The sequence below is a fragment of the Pseudorca crassidens genome, chromosome 4, assembly GCF_039906515.1.
Source record: "Pseudorca crassidens isolate mPseCra1 chromosome 4, mPseCra1.hap1, whole genome shotgun sequence".
NCBI lineage: Eukaryota > Metazoa > Chordata > Mammalia > Artiodactyla > Delphinidae > Pseudorca > Pseudorca crassidens.
The window spans coordinates 149,013,435-149,030,249 of NC_090299.1; the positions used below are offsets into that span (position 1 = coordinate 149,013,435).

Sequence of the window (16,815 nt, forward strand, 5' to 3'; positions counted from 1 at the left end):
CTCAAGGCCCTTAACTTAATCACCTCTGCAAAGTCCCTTTTGTAATGTAAGGATACAGATTCACAAATTCCAGGGATTAAGAAGTTGGCATCTTGGCTGGGGTGAAGGGGTGTATTATTCAGCCTTCCGTACCTCCTCTTGAAGTTTTCTTAACCTTTTGAGTTAGAATTAGTTTCTTTTCCTCTGGATTCCACAATCATCTGCATTTACCTTTATCTTTTTTTTTTAGCTTTTTGTAAATTGAAGTATATTTGATGTACAATATTGTGTAAGTTACAGGTGTACAACGTAGTGATTCACAATTTTTAAAAGTTACACTCCATTTATAGTTATTATAAAATATTGGCTGTATTCCCTGCATTGTGGAATATATCCTTGTAGCGTACTTACTTTATACATAGTAGTTTGTACCTATTAATCCCCTGCCCCTATCTTGTCCCTCGCCTGTTCCCTCTCCCCACTGGTAACCACTGGTTTGTTTTTTATATCTGAGTCTGTTTCTTTTTTGTTATATTCACCATATAAAAAAATATGACAATAAAAAAATTTTGTGTTATTTTTCAGATTCTGCATAGAAATGATATCATACAGTATTTATCTTTCTTTGTCTGACTTATTTCACATAGCGTAATACCCTCCAAGTCCATCCATGTTTCTGCAAATGGCAAATTTTCTTTTTTTATGACTAATATTCCATTGAATATTATCTTCTTTATCCATTCATCTGTTGATGGACACTTAGGTTGCTTCCATATCTTGGCAATTGTAAGTAATGCTGCTGTGAACACTGTATCTTTTCGAATTAGTGTTTTTGTTTTTTTCAGATGTATGCCCAAGAGTGAAATTGCTCTGTCATGTGTGGTAATTCTATTTTTAGTGTTTTGAGAAACCTCCATACAGTTTTCCACAATGGCTGCAATGTGTAGGAGTGTTCCCTTTTCTCCACATCCTCTCCAAAACTTGCCTTTTGTTTTCTTTTTGATGATAGTCGTCTTGCTATGTGTGAGGTGCTATACCATTGCAGTTTTGATTTGCATTTCCCTGATGGTTAGTGATGTTGAGCATCTTTTCATGTGTCTCTTGGCCATCTGAATGTCCTCTTTAGAAAAATGTCTATTCAGGTCCTCTTTCCATTTTTATAATCAGGTTGTTTGTTTTTTGATGTTGAGTTGCATGAGCTGTTTATATGTTTCATATCAACCCCTTATCTGTCATATCATTTGCAAATATTTTCTCCAATTCAGTAGGTTGTATTTTTGTTTGCTTATGGTTTCCTTTGCTCTGCAAAAGCTTTTAAGTTTAATTAGGTCCCATTTGTTTATTTTTGCTTTTATTTCCTTTGCTTTAGGAGATACATCATACGTTTGGGCCTTTAATCCATTTTGAGGGTTTTTTGGGGGTTTTTTGTGTTTTTTTTTTTTTTTTGTATATGGTGTGAGGAAATGTTCTAATTTCATTCTTTATATGTATCTGTCCAGTTTTCCCAGTACCACTTATTGAAGAGACTGTCTTTTCTCCACTGTATATTCTTGACTCTTTTGTCATAGGTTAATTGATCATAAGTGCATGGGTTTATTTCTGGACTCTCTGTTCTATTCCATTGATCTATTTTTCTGTTTTTGTACCAGTACCATACTGTTTTGATTACTGTAGCTTTGTAGTATAGTCTGAAGTCAGGAAACCTAACTCCTCCAGCTCTGTTCTTCTTTCTGAAGATATTATTGGCTATAGGGGATCTTTTGTGTTTCCACACACATTTTAAAGTTATTTGTCCCTGTTCTGTGAAAAATACCCTTGGTATTTTGATAGGGGTTTCACTGAATCTGTAGATTGCCTTGGGTAGTATGGTCATCTTAACAATATTAATTCTTCCAGTACATGAACGTGGTATATCTTTCATCTGTTTGTGTCGTCCTCAATTTCTTTCATTAGTGTCTTATAGTTTTCCAAGTACAGGTCTTTTACATCCTTAGGTAGCTTTATTCCTAGGTAGTTTTATTCCAGTTTTTATTCTTTTCGAGGTGATGGTAAATGGGATTGTTTCCTTAATTTCTCCTTCTGATAGTTCATTATTAATACAGAAATGCAACAGATTTCTGTATATTAATTTTGTATCCTGAAACTTTACTGAATTCATTGATTAGCTCTGTTAGTTTTCTGGTGTTGTCTTTAGGATCTTCTATGTATGGTATCATGTCATTTGCAGACAGTGACAGTATTACTTCTTTCTTTTCAATTTGGATTCCTTTTATTATTTTTTTCTCTGATTGCAGAAGCTAGGACTTCCAAAGCTATGTTAAATAAACATAACAAGAGTGGACATCCTTGTCTTGTTACTGATCTTAGAGGAAATGCTTTCAGCTTTTCACCATCGAGTGTGATGTTAGCTATGGGTTTGTCATATATGGCCTTCATTATGTCGAGGTATATTCCCATTTATGCCCATTTTCTGGAGAGTTTTTGTCATAAATGGATGTTGAATTTTGTCAAAAGCTTTTCTGCATCTATTGATGTGATCATATGGTTTTTATTCTTCAATTTGTTAATGAGGTGTATCACATTGATTGATTTGCAGATATTGAAAAATCCTTGCATCTGTGGGACAAATCCCACTTGATCATGGTGTATGATTCTTTTAATGTACTGTTGGATTCAGTTTGCTAGTATTGTTGCTGAGGATTTTTGCATCTGTGCTCATCAGTGATATTGGCCTGAATTTTCTTTTTTGTGTGATATCTTTGTCTGGTTTAGGTATCGGGGTGAGGCTGAACTCATGGAAAGAGTTTGGAAGTGCTCCCTCCCCTGCAATTTCTTTGGAATAGTTTGAGAAGGATAGGTATTAACTCTTCTCTAAATGTTTGGTAGAATTCACCTGTGAAGCCATCTGATCTTCAACTTTTGTTTGTTGGGAGTTTTTTAACTATGGATTCAATTTCATTACTGGTAATCGGTCTATTCATATTATCTATTTCTTCCTGGTTCAGTCTTGGGAGATTGTACATTTCTAAGAATTTGCCCATTTCTTCTAGGTTGTCCATTTTCATGGCATATAGTTGTTCATAGTAGTCTCTTACGCTCTTCTGTATTTTTGTGGGGTTGGTTGTAATTTACCTTTTCCATTTCTGGTTTTATTGATTTGGGCCCTCTCTCTGTTTTTCTTGATGAGTCTGGCTAAAGGTTTATCAATTATGCTTATCTTTCCAAAGAACCAGCTGTTAGTTTCATTGATCTTTTGTATTTTTTTCTTTCTTTTTTTTTTTAGTCTCTAGTTTGTTTATTTCTGCTCTGATCTTTATTATATCTTTCCTTCTACTAACTTTGGCTTTTGTTTGTTCTTCTTTATCTAGTTCCTTTAGGTGTCAGGATAAGTTGTGGTTTTTTTGTTTGTTTTTGTTTTGTTTTTTTGGCAATACGTGGGCCTCTCACTCTCCCGTTGCGGAGCACAGGCTCCAGACACGCAGGCTCAGCGGCCATGGCTCATGGGCCCAGCCGCCCCACGGCACGTGGGATCTTCCCGGACCGGGGCACGAACCCGTGTCCCCTGCATCGGCAGGTAGACTCTCAACCACTGCACCACCAGGGAAGCCCAAGGATAAGTTGTTTACTTGAGATTTTTCTTGTTTCCCGAGGTAGGCTTGTATTGCTATAAACTTTCCTTTTAGAACTGCTTTTGCTGAGTCCCAGAGATTTTGGATGATTGTGTTTCCATATTCATTTGTCTCCAGGTATTTTTTATTTCCTCTTTGAGTTCTTCAGTGATACCTTGGTTGTTTAGTAGCATACTGTGTAGCCTCCACATGTTTAGGTGTTTTTTAAAATTTTTTTTGCAGTTTTTTCTTGTAGTTGATTTCTATGTATATATCTTTAATATGGAGAGTTTTAGAACTATTTTGAAATTTGGGGTTAATCTTTCTACCTTTACTATTATTTTCTTGGTGGCAACTTCATCTGTGCAGTCAGAATGGCCTAAATCTGGACCTGGGACTCCCTCAGTTACCTCTATGTAAAGGAGAGGGGTGCCTTTCTAGCTGGGAATGAGAGCAGATAGAGGAGCAGGATTTCTAACCCAAAGCCCTGCTCTACCAGCTACTAGCACAGAGGAGCACCAATTTCTCAGTTTCCTCATCTGTAACATGGAAATAATTCTAGTATGCGCCACATGTGTTTCTTGTGAGTATTGATGAATGAACATATGAAAATTACTTAGAACAGTGATTGGCACATAATATTCCCTCAAAACTGTTAGTTATTAGTATTTCTGTTTTGTGAGATTATTGTAAGGATTAAAGGGACAGTAGATAAACCACAGCACCGTGCCTTACGCACAGTAAATTCTCAACACAGTCTAGCTTTTGATTTGTCATTATTGTCTGTACTAAATACAACAGTTAAATAAGTCAAAATAGTGAAGAAAATGTTGTGTTTCAAAGATACGAGTTTCATGAAATGGACTCAAATTTGTGCCAACAATCTGCATAATTCCAGGCTCTCTTATCTTAGGTTAAAAGATATGAAGGTTCAGTAATGTTGCAATGGATAGATTTTATTAGTGTCAATGATGAAATAATAATAATCACTGCAGACTTTTAAATATTATGAAGTGTTTTTAAATATATCATCTCATGGGGCCTTAAAGTGACAATGTTAACCCCAGGCAGTATCTAGCAATCTAAGGGCTATTTGATTATTGAAGCTTCCCGGATTATTATCATCCTGGTCACATAATAGACATTGTGTCCTTTCTATCATAGGCTATTCAAGGGTTGCCTATTTGTTCCCAAGGCAAATTGAACCATTCCCCTCAAAAGTTTACAGTAAATAGAATAGAAACTTCTGGAATCATCTTCCTCTCTCACAAATGAAGAAACAGCAAAGTGGTACAGCATCTCAGCTGTTCCAAGTTCCTCAAATCAGTTTTACTTTTGCAAAACCGGCCCTCCGACTTCCTATATCCTGTGAGCTGCCTTACGAGCAACATGACCGGCAGCCACATTTGTTGTAATTTTTTAAATATGTGGAAAAAAAGCAAGATATCGACCATGTATTACCTTAACCAAGATGCCAAATTATCTAACTTGTTTCTCCAGGCGAGCAGCCCGACCACAGGGACAGCTCCCAGGAGCCAGTCAAGGTTGTCTGTCTGTCCATCCACTCAGGACATCTGCAGGTAAGTGCCCAGCAAATGATCCCATTTGGTGTGTTTTTAGACCAGTGCTTTGTACTCTTGCTGTGTTTGCTGAGACTGTGTGACTCTTGCCTCTGCCTTACATTGTCCGTGGATAATTTATACCAGCCTAATTTTTCTCCCTTAGTGCATTTCCCTCATTTGATCTTTATTTACCAACTTTGCGTCCGTGCTGTCATTTTCATCGCTCTCTCTCTCTGTTTTCCCATGGCTTTCCTCTCCATTCCCATTCTCCATCCTTCGCCTGCTGCTTTGTCTAGATCTGCCATCTTACATGACATGTCAGAAGCCTCATTTGAGCAAAGCACCCCTGTCGTGGTGCTGAGCCCTGCTAGGAAGGAGTCTGGTAAGAAATCAGTAAAACAGAGGCCTAGGAGGAAGAGGAGGGCTGCTCTGAGGTACGAGCACACAGAAGAACAAGTGAAAGGGAGAAGAAAGGATTTTCACCTCCAAATCCCCAGCCACCGATGGAGTGAGACTGACACAGATTCTTCAGATTCATCGTCCACCGATGAGAGTCACTGGATTCAGGCAAAACGAAGAGCCCAAGTGAAATTCCGCCTGTCTCGGAGAAGGAGAAATAAGAAACCAAGTGGAAGCTTGGATGAGTCTTCCGCTCCTAATGAAATCCATCCAGTACATTTAGGATCCAAAGATAAAAAGCACCCGGAGCTGACCGAGTGTGAGAGCTACTCTTTAAATCTCCACAGAGGAAAAGGCACAACATACCAAGGATGCAGTGTTTCCCTGCCAAGACGGTCCTCTGACATTAAGAGACCGTCAGGGAAGGATGAGGAAAGCAGAGGCAGGTACCACCACAGGGATCCTCGGCTCTTGCACAGGCCTGGGCAAAATGAAACAATCAAGAGCATGTTTTCAGAGACAGATTCCAGCACTGAAATGCTGGCAGTCAAAGAAGATGGCAAGCCTGTGGAGGATGCAGGATTCCTTCAGAAGCCTCCTGCCACCTACCATGATGGGTCTGATCATTTAAAAGCATGCAGGTCAGTCACTCCAGAGAAAGACTTGATTACATCCAACTATATCTCCTCCTGCTGTGAATTACGTGTGTGTGTGTGTCACCTACCCTCAAAACATAACCTTTATTCATACTTTATTCATACTTTATAACCTTTATTCGTACTTTACTCATACTGTCCAATTGGATATAGGGTGATAAAACGAGCAAAGGGCTGGGAAGAACAATGTACAAGTATCCATGGGTTTGAATGCTGTTCCAGAATACAGTTAGATTTTCCCCTCCCCCTTCTTTCAACTGAATAATGACTTATCCTGGTCAAAAAACTGACAAACCAATTGAGTCCTATCCCTACTCTCGGTAAGACAAGAATTGTGGAGGAAACATGAGTGAGAGCGTGAAACTTTAGACTCTTCAGTGCAAATCTGGTGAACTGTTAGCACTCTGACAGAGGATATTCAGGGCTTGGGGGGTTTAAGGTCAGATTTTTGTATCAGAAAAATTTTCTCTGCAGTTGGTGCTAATTTGTTCTCCAGTTATCTGACTCAGCAGGATAATTCGAGACTGAAAGGGCACAGAAACAAGTCACGGACATGTCTGCGGGGTTGCTGGGGCCTTCGGGGAAGGAGACCACATTAACTTTGGTGATAATTGTGTACTAAAAGTTTTCAATGTGTAGACAATTCATAGCTATGAGACTGCTTGTTTGCACTTTTTACCCGACTGGATACAATTTTCAAAATAACCTAAAATTTAAAAGAATGATGTAACTATCCAGGCTAGTATGCACAAATAAGACAATGTTAAACAAAACAAATATTTTGGATTTTCCTGTTATACCCAGTCATTTAAGTTGCTTGGATTCTGTTCGGGAGCAAGTGATGTTTTTGTTGCATAATGCTTGGTTTTGGGGGCTTATTTTTATGAAAGTTGAAGTTATTTTATAAAACATGTATGTTTCATGTGAATCACGTGACCCAGAGAACACCTCCTATGTACATTCAGGGCAGGACGAGAAGGAGGATTAAGCTCTGGATGTAAATAACATTGTAATGGTTTGTTCCTCTGAAAGTTTTATTAAATAGTCATTCATAAAATGTTCGTTCATTTATTCACTCAGGCGTTTATAATGCATCAGGCACTGAAACTATTACAGTGCATAAGATTTGTAGGGTCTCTGACATCTAGAGCTTACAATCTGATGGGAATAACAGACACGAAAGCTATTTCACAGTTAGTTACAATTGTGATAAGGAATGTAGGAGCGTATAATGTGGAAGGTTTACCTATTCTGGGAGATCAGAGAAGGACTCTCTTAAGGAAGTGACAAGCTGACTGAGGCTCAAGCATGACAGGAACTGATCAAGGAAAGAGCAGGGAAGGCCATCCAGGCAGCATGCCAGCAGGGTTCCAGGGAACTGAGAGCTGAATGCTGCTGGGGTGGGGGGGAGGTGGTGGAGCTGAGGCTAGAGAGGTGGAGAGCGCCCTGTAAAACACGCTAAGTGGTTTAAAACAGAAGTGACACCATTTGACTTAGATGCTAATACGAGTAAGTTTCTTGTAATCTTTTGACTATGATTTAAGTGTGACTTTGCTAAAATGTCTGGGGATGGACTAAAGCACTATTTCTAGTCTAGATGAAGAACTCCCCAGTCATAGACATCTGTGGTCATTCCCCAAATCTACTTCCAGAGTAATTTAATGAAAGAGAGTCAGAAAAGCTAGTTGTAGGCTTAACGGTAATTGGAGAAAAAAGTAATGATTGTAATTAAAGTCATAGTGGCTGGCTTTCTGAAGTTAAAAGCACTGCTCTGGAGGAACATTTTCAAAGACAGAATATTTAACATAGACTTCTATTAATGAAAGTGAGATCGATGGACCTATAGTCTTTATTTCTTACTGTGGGTTATCGTCAAAATACACCCACTAAGCAAATCCTATGAGCCGTATATTATACTGGGAGCTGAGGATAAAGTGACAGAAGACTTGATTCTTCCCTTAAGTGGCCTGTTTTCTAGTGGAAGAAATCAAATGCATACCCGAAAAGATGAATGTTCAAGATAGCACAGGGTAAGTTTAAGAAGAGGAATACTGGGCTTCCCTGGTGGCGCAGTGGGTGAGAATCTGCCCACTAATGCAGGGGACACGGGTTCGAGACCTGGTCTGGGAAGATCCCACATGCCGCGGAGCAACTAGGCCCGTGAGCCACAGCTACTGAGCCTGCGCGTCTGGAGCCTGTGCTCCACAACAAGAGAGGCCGCAATAGTGAGAGGCCCGCACACCGCGATGAAGAGTGGCCCCCGCTTGCCACAACTAGAGAAAGCCCTCGCACAGAAACGAAGACCCAACACAGCCAAAAATAAATAAATAAATTAATTAATTAAGAAGAGGAATACTACAAGAATTTGAAGAAAGAAAAATTGCTGAGAGCTGACATCATCCAAGAACCCCTTGAGAGGTGGGATTGGGGCTGAGAAAAGGAGAAGTTAGCCTGGCAGAGATGCATGGCCTGCATCCAGGCCCTCAAGGCAGGGCCCAGGCAGGGACTAGGGAATGCCACTGTGCACCCGGGAACTCTTTGTGAACTGTGTGACTGGGTTAGAAGGTTTGCATAGATGGATAACTAGAATAGTTTTTAAAAAGACATTGTGAAGAAAACATGCATATCCTTCCAAGGAGCTTAACTCTGTTCCGTGCACCCCTGTTTTCAAACTGCCTTTCTGAGCCTCTGGGTGCCAAAGAGGCTGCCGAGGACAGTTCAAGGCAGTTGTGTTCCCGTTAGCCCATCTTTAACCAGAGGGTTGGGGTTCTATATAACATTCCTTTAAGGAAAAAAAAGAAGATTCCACTGTAAAAAAAAAATAATGTAGAACAGCCTTTGCTAAATCAAATAGGCTTGATGAAGAACAACTCGTAAGAGTAGTCACAGTGACACCAGTGATGTACCGGAAAGGGACCTAGATTGAGGAGGAGGAGTGGTGATGTGGTGGAAGCAGCCTACTTCGGGGTGAGTAGGATGAGGATGGTAAAGGGGAACGAAAGGGAGGAACAAATGGCATTTGCATCCCCCCAGGTGAGTGGGATCCCCCCAGGTGAGCAGGGTTACCCCCCTCCCCCAGGCCATCAGGAGCAATCTTAGTGCTTGCAGTCGGTGAGGGCAGAAGACAAAGAAGTCAGGAAAGACTCCAGACCTTGGAAGCTGGGAGGTAGTAAAAGCCGATGTTACTGACAGAGGCAGAGGAGGTCAGAGGCCAGTTGGTTAGGGAAAGACATGATGAGTTTAATTGCAGGCAGGCTATTTGTGGTGACAGTGCCGTCCCAGGGTCGACTGTCGAGCAGATAACGTGAGTCACGTCACTGAAATGCAGGAGGGCAGTCACGGCTGGGTCTGTGTGATTTTTCAAGCAGTAGTGAACTATATACACAGACCAACACTAAACAGCTGCGTGTTTGCAGTGGTCATTAGCGTCATGTATGAGCACAGGGCAATCGCATCAGGATATTAAAAATGAAAATCTCAAGGTCACGGAGGACATATAGATTTGGGTATCATTCTCAGGGAGGTGACTGAGATGCCTGGAAAGTGAATGAAGTCTCTGTATGAGATCATGTGTAGGAAAAAAGCCTCTGTATGGACCCAGCCCGAGCACCAGGGTCCCCTGCGTACAGAGGAAGATGAACTCGCACTTCTGCCGCTTGACATGGACAGGCAGGATGAGTCTCAGCTACAACCACAAAGCAGAAGCTCCTAAGCCCTTCTTCCTTTTTTCTTCCTGGCATTTAGTCCCACAGGGACGCTCTACCCACTCTTGACCTTCATCAAAGCCTCGCGCAGAGAAAGTTTCTCTACTACCTTCCTATAACTTAGAGGGAATTTAAATCATCATACTATCACACCCACACTTGTGGAGTAGGAAAGGCTTTGCCTTTTTTTTAAAGAAAATTTACATTAAAAAAAATCATGTTAGCTCATGCGTGAAACTTGTCAGTAGCCTCTTAGTTGCTGTCAGTGGCAAGTTCAAAATCTTTAATAGGATTTACAAGGGCCTGCATGATCTATCTGACCTGCCTACCCAGCTTCAACAGCATCATTAACCGACCTACTCATGCCGGTCTGTCTTCAGGTCTCTGAAAGAGCCAGGCCTGTCCCTTTCAGGGCCTGGGATGCCTTCACGTTACCTACTCTGCCCTTCACCAGGCTAACTCCTGGTCATTCTTTCTTGACTTAAATGTCATTTCTTTAGGGAAACTTTTGTGATTCCCTAACTGACACTCAGGTCCCCTTCACTTCCATAGCAGCATTTTTTTTATTTTATTGGACTATAGTTGATTTACAATGTTGTGTTAGTTTCAGGTGGACAGCATTGTGATTCAGTTACCATAGCATAATTTTTAATTGCCAACATCTATGTATTTTTGTGTTTGACGGTATCAGGTTTGCTCCCTGCAGCATCCAAAGTGCCTGGAACAGTGCCTGATAGATAGCACATACTCAGCATACAGTTTTTGATTGAATAGATTTAGGGAAAATAAATTTTTTGAAGGGAGTCATTCTTCCTATGTGAAATCATAGCAGTAAGTGGTGGATTACCTCTCCTGCAGTGGAGTCCCATGTAAAGAATATTCTTCACGAGCCTGTAAAAGGCAGACCACTGTCCCCACCCCCAGCGATTCTGATGCCCTTCCTCTGGGGTTGTGCCCATGACTTTGCGTTTCTAAAACATTCCCAAGTGATACAGATGCAGTTGATCCAGGGACCACGTTTTGAGAACCACTGTTCGATGCTACAGATTCTCCCTGGGCTTTCTGTGGGAAAGGCTGAGTTTGGGAAGCGTAATTAGAGTTTTCTGTCATCCTCTGCGGAGTGCTGACACAAAAAGCACCAAATCAGATCACTTTCCTGTATTTCATGCTGTCATACCAGTGTGGGACAGGTCATCAAGCTAAAACCATAGACTGACAAAGTCCCAACTTTACCAGGAACTCAGCTGTCATGGTTTGACTATTGTTTCCCTTCAAACACGCTTCCTCATCCCATCTATACCCACTTCTGTCAGTGAGTTCACAGATCCCCTGAATTCCAGTTTTGACAGTGTTTTCTTCTCATTGGGTATATCTGGTCCCAACCAAGTTCTGCCACTTCCTCCAGATACTGCTTTGATCTGGGTCTTCTTACCCGTTACCACCATCCCTTTATGACTCTACACGTCTGTTCTCTCTCCACATCCACCGTTTACCCCCCGTTTTGGTCAGGACTCATCTCTCAGGTTAAGATTGGCTGAAACCAGTTCAAATGAGCTTGATGTCTTAGCCACAGAAATAGAAAATCTGGGTACACAGGTGCCCTCAGGGCCTCCAGAGAGTCAAGCAATGTGGTTCCCTCACTCTCTCTCCTTCTCTGTGTGGTTCTTATTTTCTCTGACTGCAGACAAGCTTCCTCTATACAGCAGAGGGAAGAAACATTGTGGACAGAGACAGTGGCAGGCTTACATTTTACCAGCAGTGGCTTAACAGAAAAGGGAAATGTTCTCTTCAAGCAGTTACATGAAATCCCAGAGAAGGAATAGAATTCGCCTGCCTTAGGTCACATCCATGGGCTAATCGCTGTCACCAGGGCATGAGTCGTTATGCTTGGACCCAGTCCTTGGGTGGGAAGGTTGGATTTAAAATATGGCTATGGGCAACCCCTTCAGAACCTTACGAATTGGGGAAAGAACACGTGAACACCAAAAAGAACAGCACTATACCGGAAGAAGTGGGGAAAGAATTATGAGCAGGAAAAAACAAAAAAAATGCAGTACAAGGTCCTACTATACAGCACAGTGAACTATATTCAATGCTCTGGGATAAACCATAATGGAAAAGAATATAAAAATATATATATGTATATGTATGACTGAATTACTTTGCTGTACAGCAGAAATTAACATAACATTGTAAATCAACTATACTTCAGTTAAAAAAAAAAAAGGTAGTAGTGTTCAACCACCATCAAATGCAGTTCTTTCCTTCCTAAATGTCTTTCTCTTCCTCTCCAAACGCCCATATTTAGATATGCTTTCTCATGTTTATCCTCGTCCATGAAGCTTTTCCAAAGTATTCTGGTCCATGGTGACATTTTCCTTCCTGCAATTCCCATAACCTTTATTCTCAACATCACGTCTTTAGTATTCAGTCATTTTTTTAGTGGTTTCAAGTGTGTTGGTTCCCTTTTCTCTACACAACAAGCTCCTTGAAGGTAGGACTCATGTTTCACACCTATTCTGTGCCCTACGCAGTACTCAGAATAACTTGGGAATTTAGCAGTGGCTCACACGGAACTTTTGGAATGGCTTTGTAATCAGTGAAACCTAAGAGAGGAGACTTGCAAAAAACATGGGTACTATAATGGGAATTGGGTGACAGAGGGAATATTAAATTCTTTCAATGGTTTCATTAAAACAGGAAGAGCCCAAAAGTAAATAATAATTCCTGGTAATATTTTAGATCTATCTTGGGTTGGATGGTGAACTTGAAGGTATACTTTATGTTATTTTTCTCTAGCCTTCACCTTCATTAAGAAAAAATTTTGAGGCAAATTGGATGAGAAAATGATAAAAAATAGTCTATATGTTGAGTTGTTTAATTGTTGCAATAATTTTGATCTGGGTATGGGAAAGTAGAGACAAAATTTCTAAAACTCCCAAGTGTTCATAGCAGAAGACTGCCTTTCAAAAGCAACAGAATCATGCGTTTTGACAAAGCACTGAGGTTTAGAAAATTGATTTAGATTATTTTTGAATCATAGGCCTGAGCCCCTAAGAAAATTGTACTTAAAATGGACCTTTTTCTTATCCCTGTCATCATATCTGTGTGCCCACTTACTTATTCACACATTGAGCAACTATTTCTTGGGAATTTACTCTGTATCACAGCTAGGTGCTAGAAGCTGGAAATACAGTGGAAAATGCAGTAATGGTCTCATCCCTAATGAACTTATATTCCAGGTGGTAAAACAAATAATCAAATAGGCAAATGTAAAAAAAAAAAACATGAATAAACAAAGCTAAAGGAACATACTGATCTAGTAGAACAAAGCAGGTTTCCCTGTGAAACTAATAATTAAGGAACAATTCAAAGGAGAAGCAAAGAGAAGAGATACAAGTGAGCATGCAGAGATGAGTGATTCCCTGTAGCCCCTCAGGGAAGCAGGAGGAGGGGGTGGGAGCCAACCACGGGGTCTTTATCAGCCACAGTTAGGCGTTTGGACAGTGTTCCAATGACAAGGGGAAGTTTCCGTAGACTTTTAAGTAAAAGAACAACACTGTCACTTTTGTGTTTTGGAAGAACACTCAAGCTACTTTTGGAAAACAGATAGGAAGGGCAAGACAGAAGCTGAATGAACCCGGTTAGAAAGCCAGCGCGGTGTCTCAGCAAAGAGGTGATGGTGGCCATGAGAATAAAAAGAAGTAGGTGGATTTTTTAAAGTATTTTGAAAGTAAATCAAACAGGACTTGATGATTAAGTACCTATAGATCTGATCTCAAGTTTCTGATTTAGAAAACTGGGTAGATTCTAGTACCATTTACTGTGGAGAGAACACACTGAGAAGCAGAAAAGGAGAGGAGTTCAGTTTTAGACATGATAGTTTGAGGCACAAAACAAACATCCAAAGAGAGATATCAAAGAGACATATATAGGTCTAGAGGTCAGAAGTGGCATTGCAACTTTAGATGAAGACTAGGGGGTCTTGAGCCGATAGGTGGTGATTGGCAAGATCTCCCAGAGAAAACTGCAAACTGAGAGGATAAGGGCACGGGGAGCCCCATGGAACAGCAACATTTAATGGCCCTGGGAAAGGAAAAGGAGCAGGTGGAAACCCTGGACTGTGTGAAGGAAAGAGAGAGTAGACCAGGTGGAGGGAGAGAGGAATTGGGGGGCCTGTTTGTGCTTTTTATTTAGAGAACCCTTGGGCTCAAAGATGTTGAAGATGTAGGAAACTGGGGGGATTGCTTATTTATTGAGGTCCCACAGGGAAGGTAGAAAAGGATGGGACCCAGAGCCCAAAATAGAAGGATCACTGTGGTGAGGAAAATAGGTGTGTCTTTCTTTCCAGTAGAAGAGAACAAGGAAACGGTAGATGTGAACAAATGCAGATCTACAGATTATAAAATTTTCTTTTTATGGCCTTGTGGAATGAGGGAGTTTTGCAGGATCAAACATCTAGGGAAATTTGAATTTCAGATAAACAACAAATAGTTTGTCACTGGGGCACACTCATACAGTAAAAAGTATTCGTTGTTTATCTGAAATTCAAATTTTACTGGGCATCCTGTATATTTTTTCTAAGTCTGGCAGTGCTAAGAATAACAAGAGAGAAAAGCACATTGAAAGTGCTGCTGAGACTCATAACTGAGTTTATGGGGCCACAGCTGCAGGAAGTGCAATTTCCCTCTGCAGCTCGTCGTTTAAATGCAGATATGACCAAAGGAGGGCAATTGAACAGGGACCTAAAGGAGTGACATCATGAAATAGCCAGGTTTCACACTTAGCACAGTTTCATGTATTTATCCCTATGTGTCCCCAGGGACACACTTCACATTTACATTTTGAATTTACATTTCGAAATATAAAAACTAAGACAAATATGCTTTACAAATTAAGATTTTTAAAGCAAAATAACATTTCACTGAGTAGTTTTTCTCTCTAAATATGTATTTAGAGGAAAAAGCATACTTCTCTTTACCTTCCCCTTTTAGGCAATTATGATGGTCATTGGGAAGACTGGGTTCATAGATTCATGGACCATCCAGGTCGCTTTCCAGTTTGCTCTTTGAGAATCCTTGAATATCAGCACTCTTATTATCTATTGTTACCAAACCAAACTTGGGTCTGCTCTCCTGCACGCAGTAAAGCCAATCTACTGACACCGGGTTGTGATGAAGGAAAGTGCAGCGTTTATTGCAGACGCCAAGCAAGGAGTCCGGGGCAGCCAGTGCTCAAAATCCGAACTCCTCAGTGTGTTTCAGCAAAGCATTTTTAAAGTCAAGGCGAGTGGGTCACAGGGTATGTGATCAGCTCATGCGCAATTCTCTGATTGGTTGGCGGTGAGGTAACTGGATGGTGTCACGGGGGTTAACATTATCGATCTTTAGTGCCAGTAGGTCTGGGGGCTACGTGCTCATGGTTGTCAAGTAATTAATTTCTTCCATTTGGTGGTGATTTTAGCATCTGTAAAACAACTCAGGAAATGTGCATCAGATACTGTTATCCAAGTATTTCCGAGAGGAGCTACATCAGAGGATATGGTGGAGGGGTCCATCCCCAGAAACGCTCGTAGGGTCCTGCTTGGTTACATTATCTCTTCCTTGGACATATCATTTCCTGGGAGCCTCTTTCCTTCCAGAGCCTCTAATTGTGAAAGCAATTCTTTGTAATAGTTAATAGCCTGTGTCCTTCTGTTTTCTATTTGTTAGTCCTAGATTTATATTCACTCAGTAGTAGATTTTTTTATATTTTGTTACATATTCTATTACTTCTATTAGTTTTTCTGTAAAAAAAATGAAACTGACATTCTTTGTCAACATCCATTCCATGAGTAAAAGATAAGCTGTTCACCGTCTTCAACATTCAGGTGAGAAAGTTTATCCGAAGTGACCTAAAGAGAAGCATTCATTTCCAAGAGGTAACAGACTCTTAAGGAAGTTCACGAATTTATTGTCTTCCTTATGCCTTTGCCTTTGTTTTGCTGAGTCTTGTAGGAATTAATAACAACCTTTCTCCTGTTCATTTTAATAACGGCTGAGTTGGTAGGAAATACAGGCATGAACATTGCTGGTGACCCTCCAGAGATGAGTTACTCGGGGTGACTCGACACAGAGTCACAAGGTCTCACTTTCAATTCTTGCTTTCTCGCTTCTTAGAGCAGGCAGGCTGCAAAAGGTGAAGTGGCCCTCTCTTCATTTATGTGATCAAAAATGAGAAAAATGGATGTGTGTTGCAAATAGGTGCGTTGCTAGTCTAATACAATGTTTAAAACTAATTTCTTTCCTCCAAGTGAATAATTGAATTCATTGCAGTCCTCGGCAAAAATTCAGATATACACGATGCTACTTTATTTCACAGAGTAAAGGTTCTCAAAAAGATAAACATTGATGACACCACATTTTAATGTTATAAATGTTTGGTGTGATTTCACATAGAATTTCAGCATTTAGCTCAGTAATTTGTATATTGAATGAACAAAAACAATAAATGAAGGCACTGAGATATATATATACACACACACACATGAAACATATAAGAAAAAACTTGAAAGGCTAGCAGAAGTGGCAATTTATATCTTTTTTTTTTTCTATCTTTGAAAGACATGCAGGCTTTTTTCTAATTGTTCTGAATTGGGAGATAATCTTTCCAGGAATGAAATGACAGTGTCATCAATAATACTGATTGTCTTGACTGTTAAATTATCTTACATGACCAAAACCAAGTGGGTTGATTCATTACCTTCTAATTTGGCTAACCAAGTAACTCTGATTTTTGGAAAGAATATGTATTCTGTAGACAAATGATATAACAAGTAGTACATTTAGAAAGGAAAAAAAACAGAATTTTTTCTGCTTATAAAAACGTCTTAAAGTAGATTTGAATCAAGCAGGAATTTTCCAACCTC

At 40.2% G+C, this 16,815-nt stretch overlaps 1 protein-coding gene across 2 annotated transcripts in view; it reads left to right on the top strand.

The window, feature by feature from the left end:
* The window catches only part of MARCHF1 (membrane associated ring-CH-type finger 1), an 843,574-nt gene that overhangs the window by 749,024 nt on the left and 77,735 nt on the right, over window positions 1-16,815 (top strand). The window contains exons 6-7 of one of the 2 annotated variants that reach the window (XM_067737026.1): window positions 5,088-5,167; window positions 5,446-6,189. In XM_067737026.1, the coding sequence (XP_067593127.1) occupies window positions 5,088-5,167; window positions 5,446-6,189 (824 nt within the window). The remainder of the gene's footprint in view (window positions 1-5,087; window positions 5,168-5,445; window positions 6,190-16,815) is intronic. The other variant, XM_067737025.1, reaches the window with a different exon arrangement.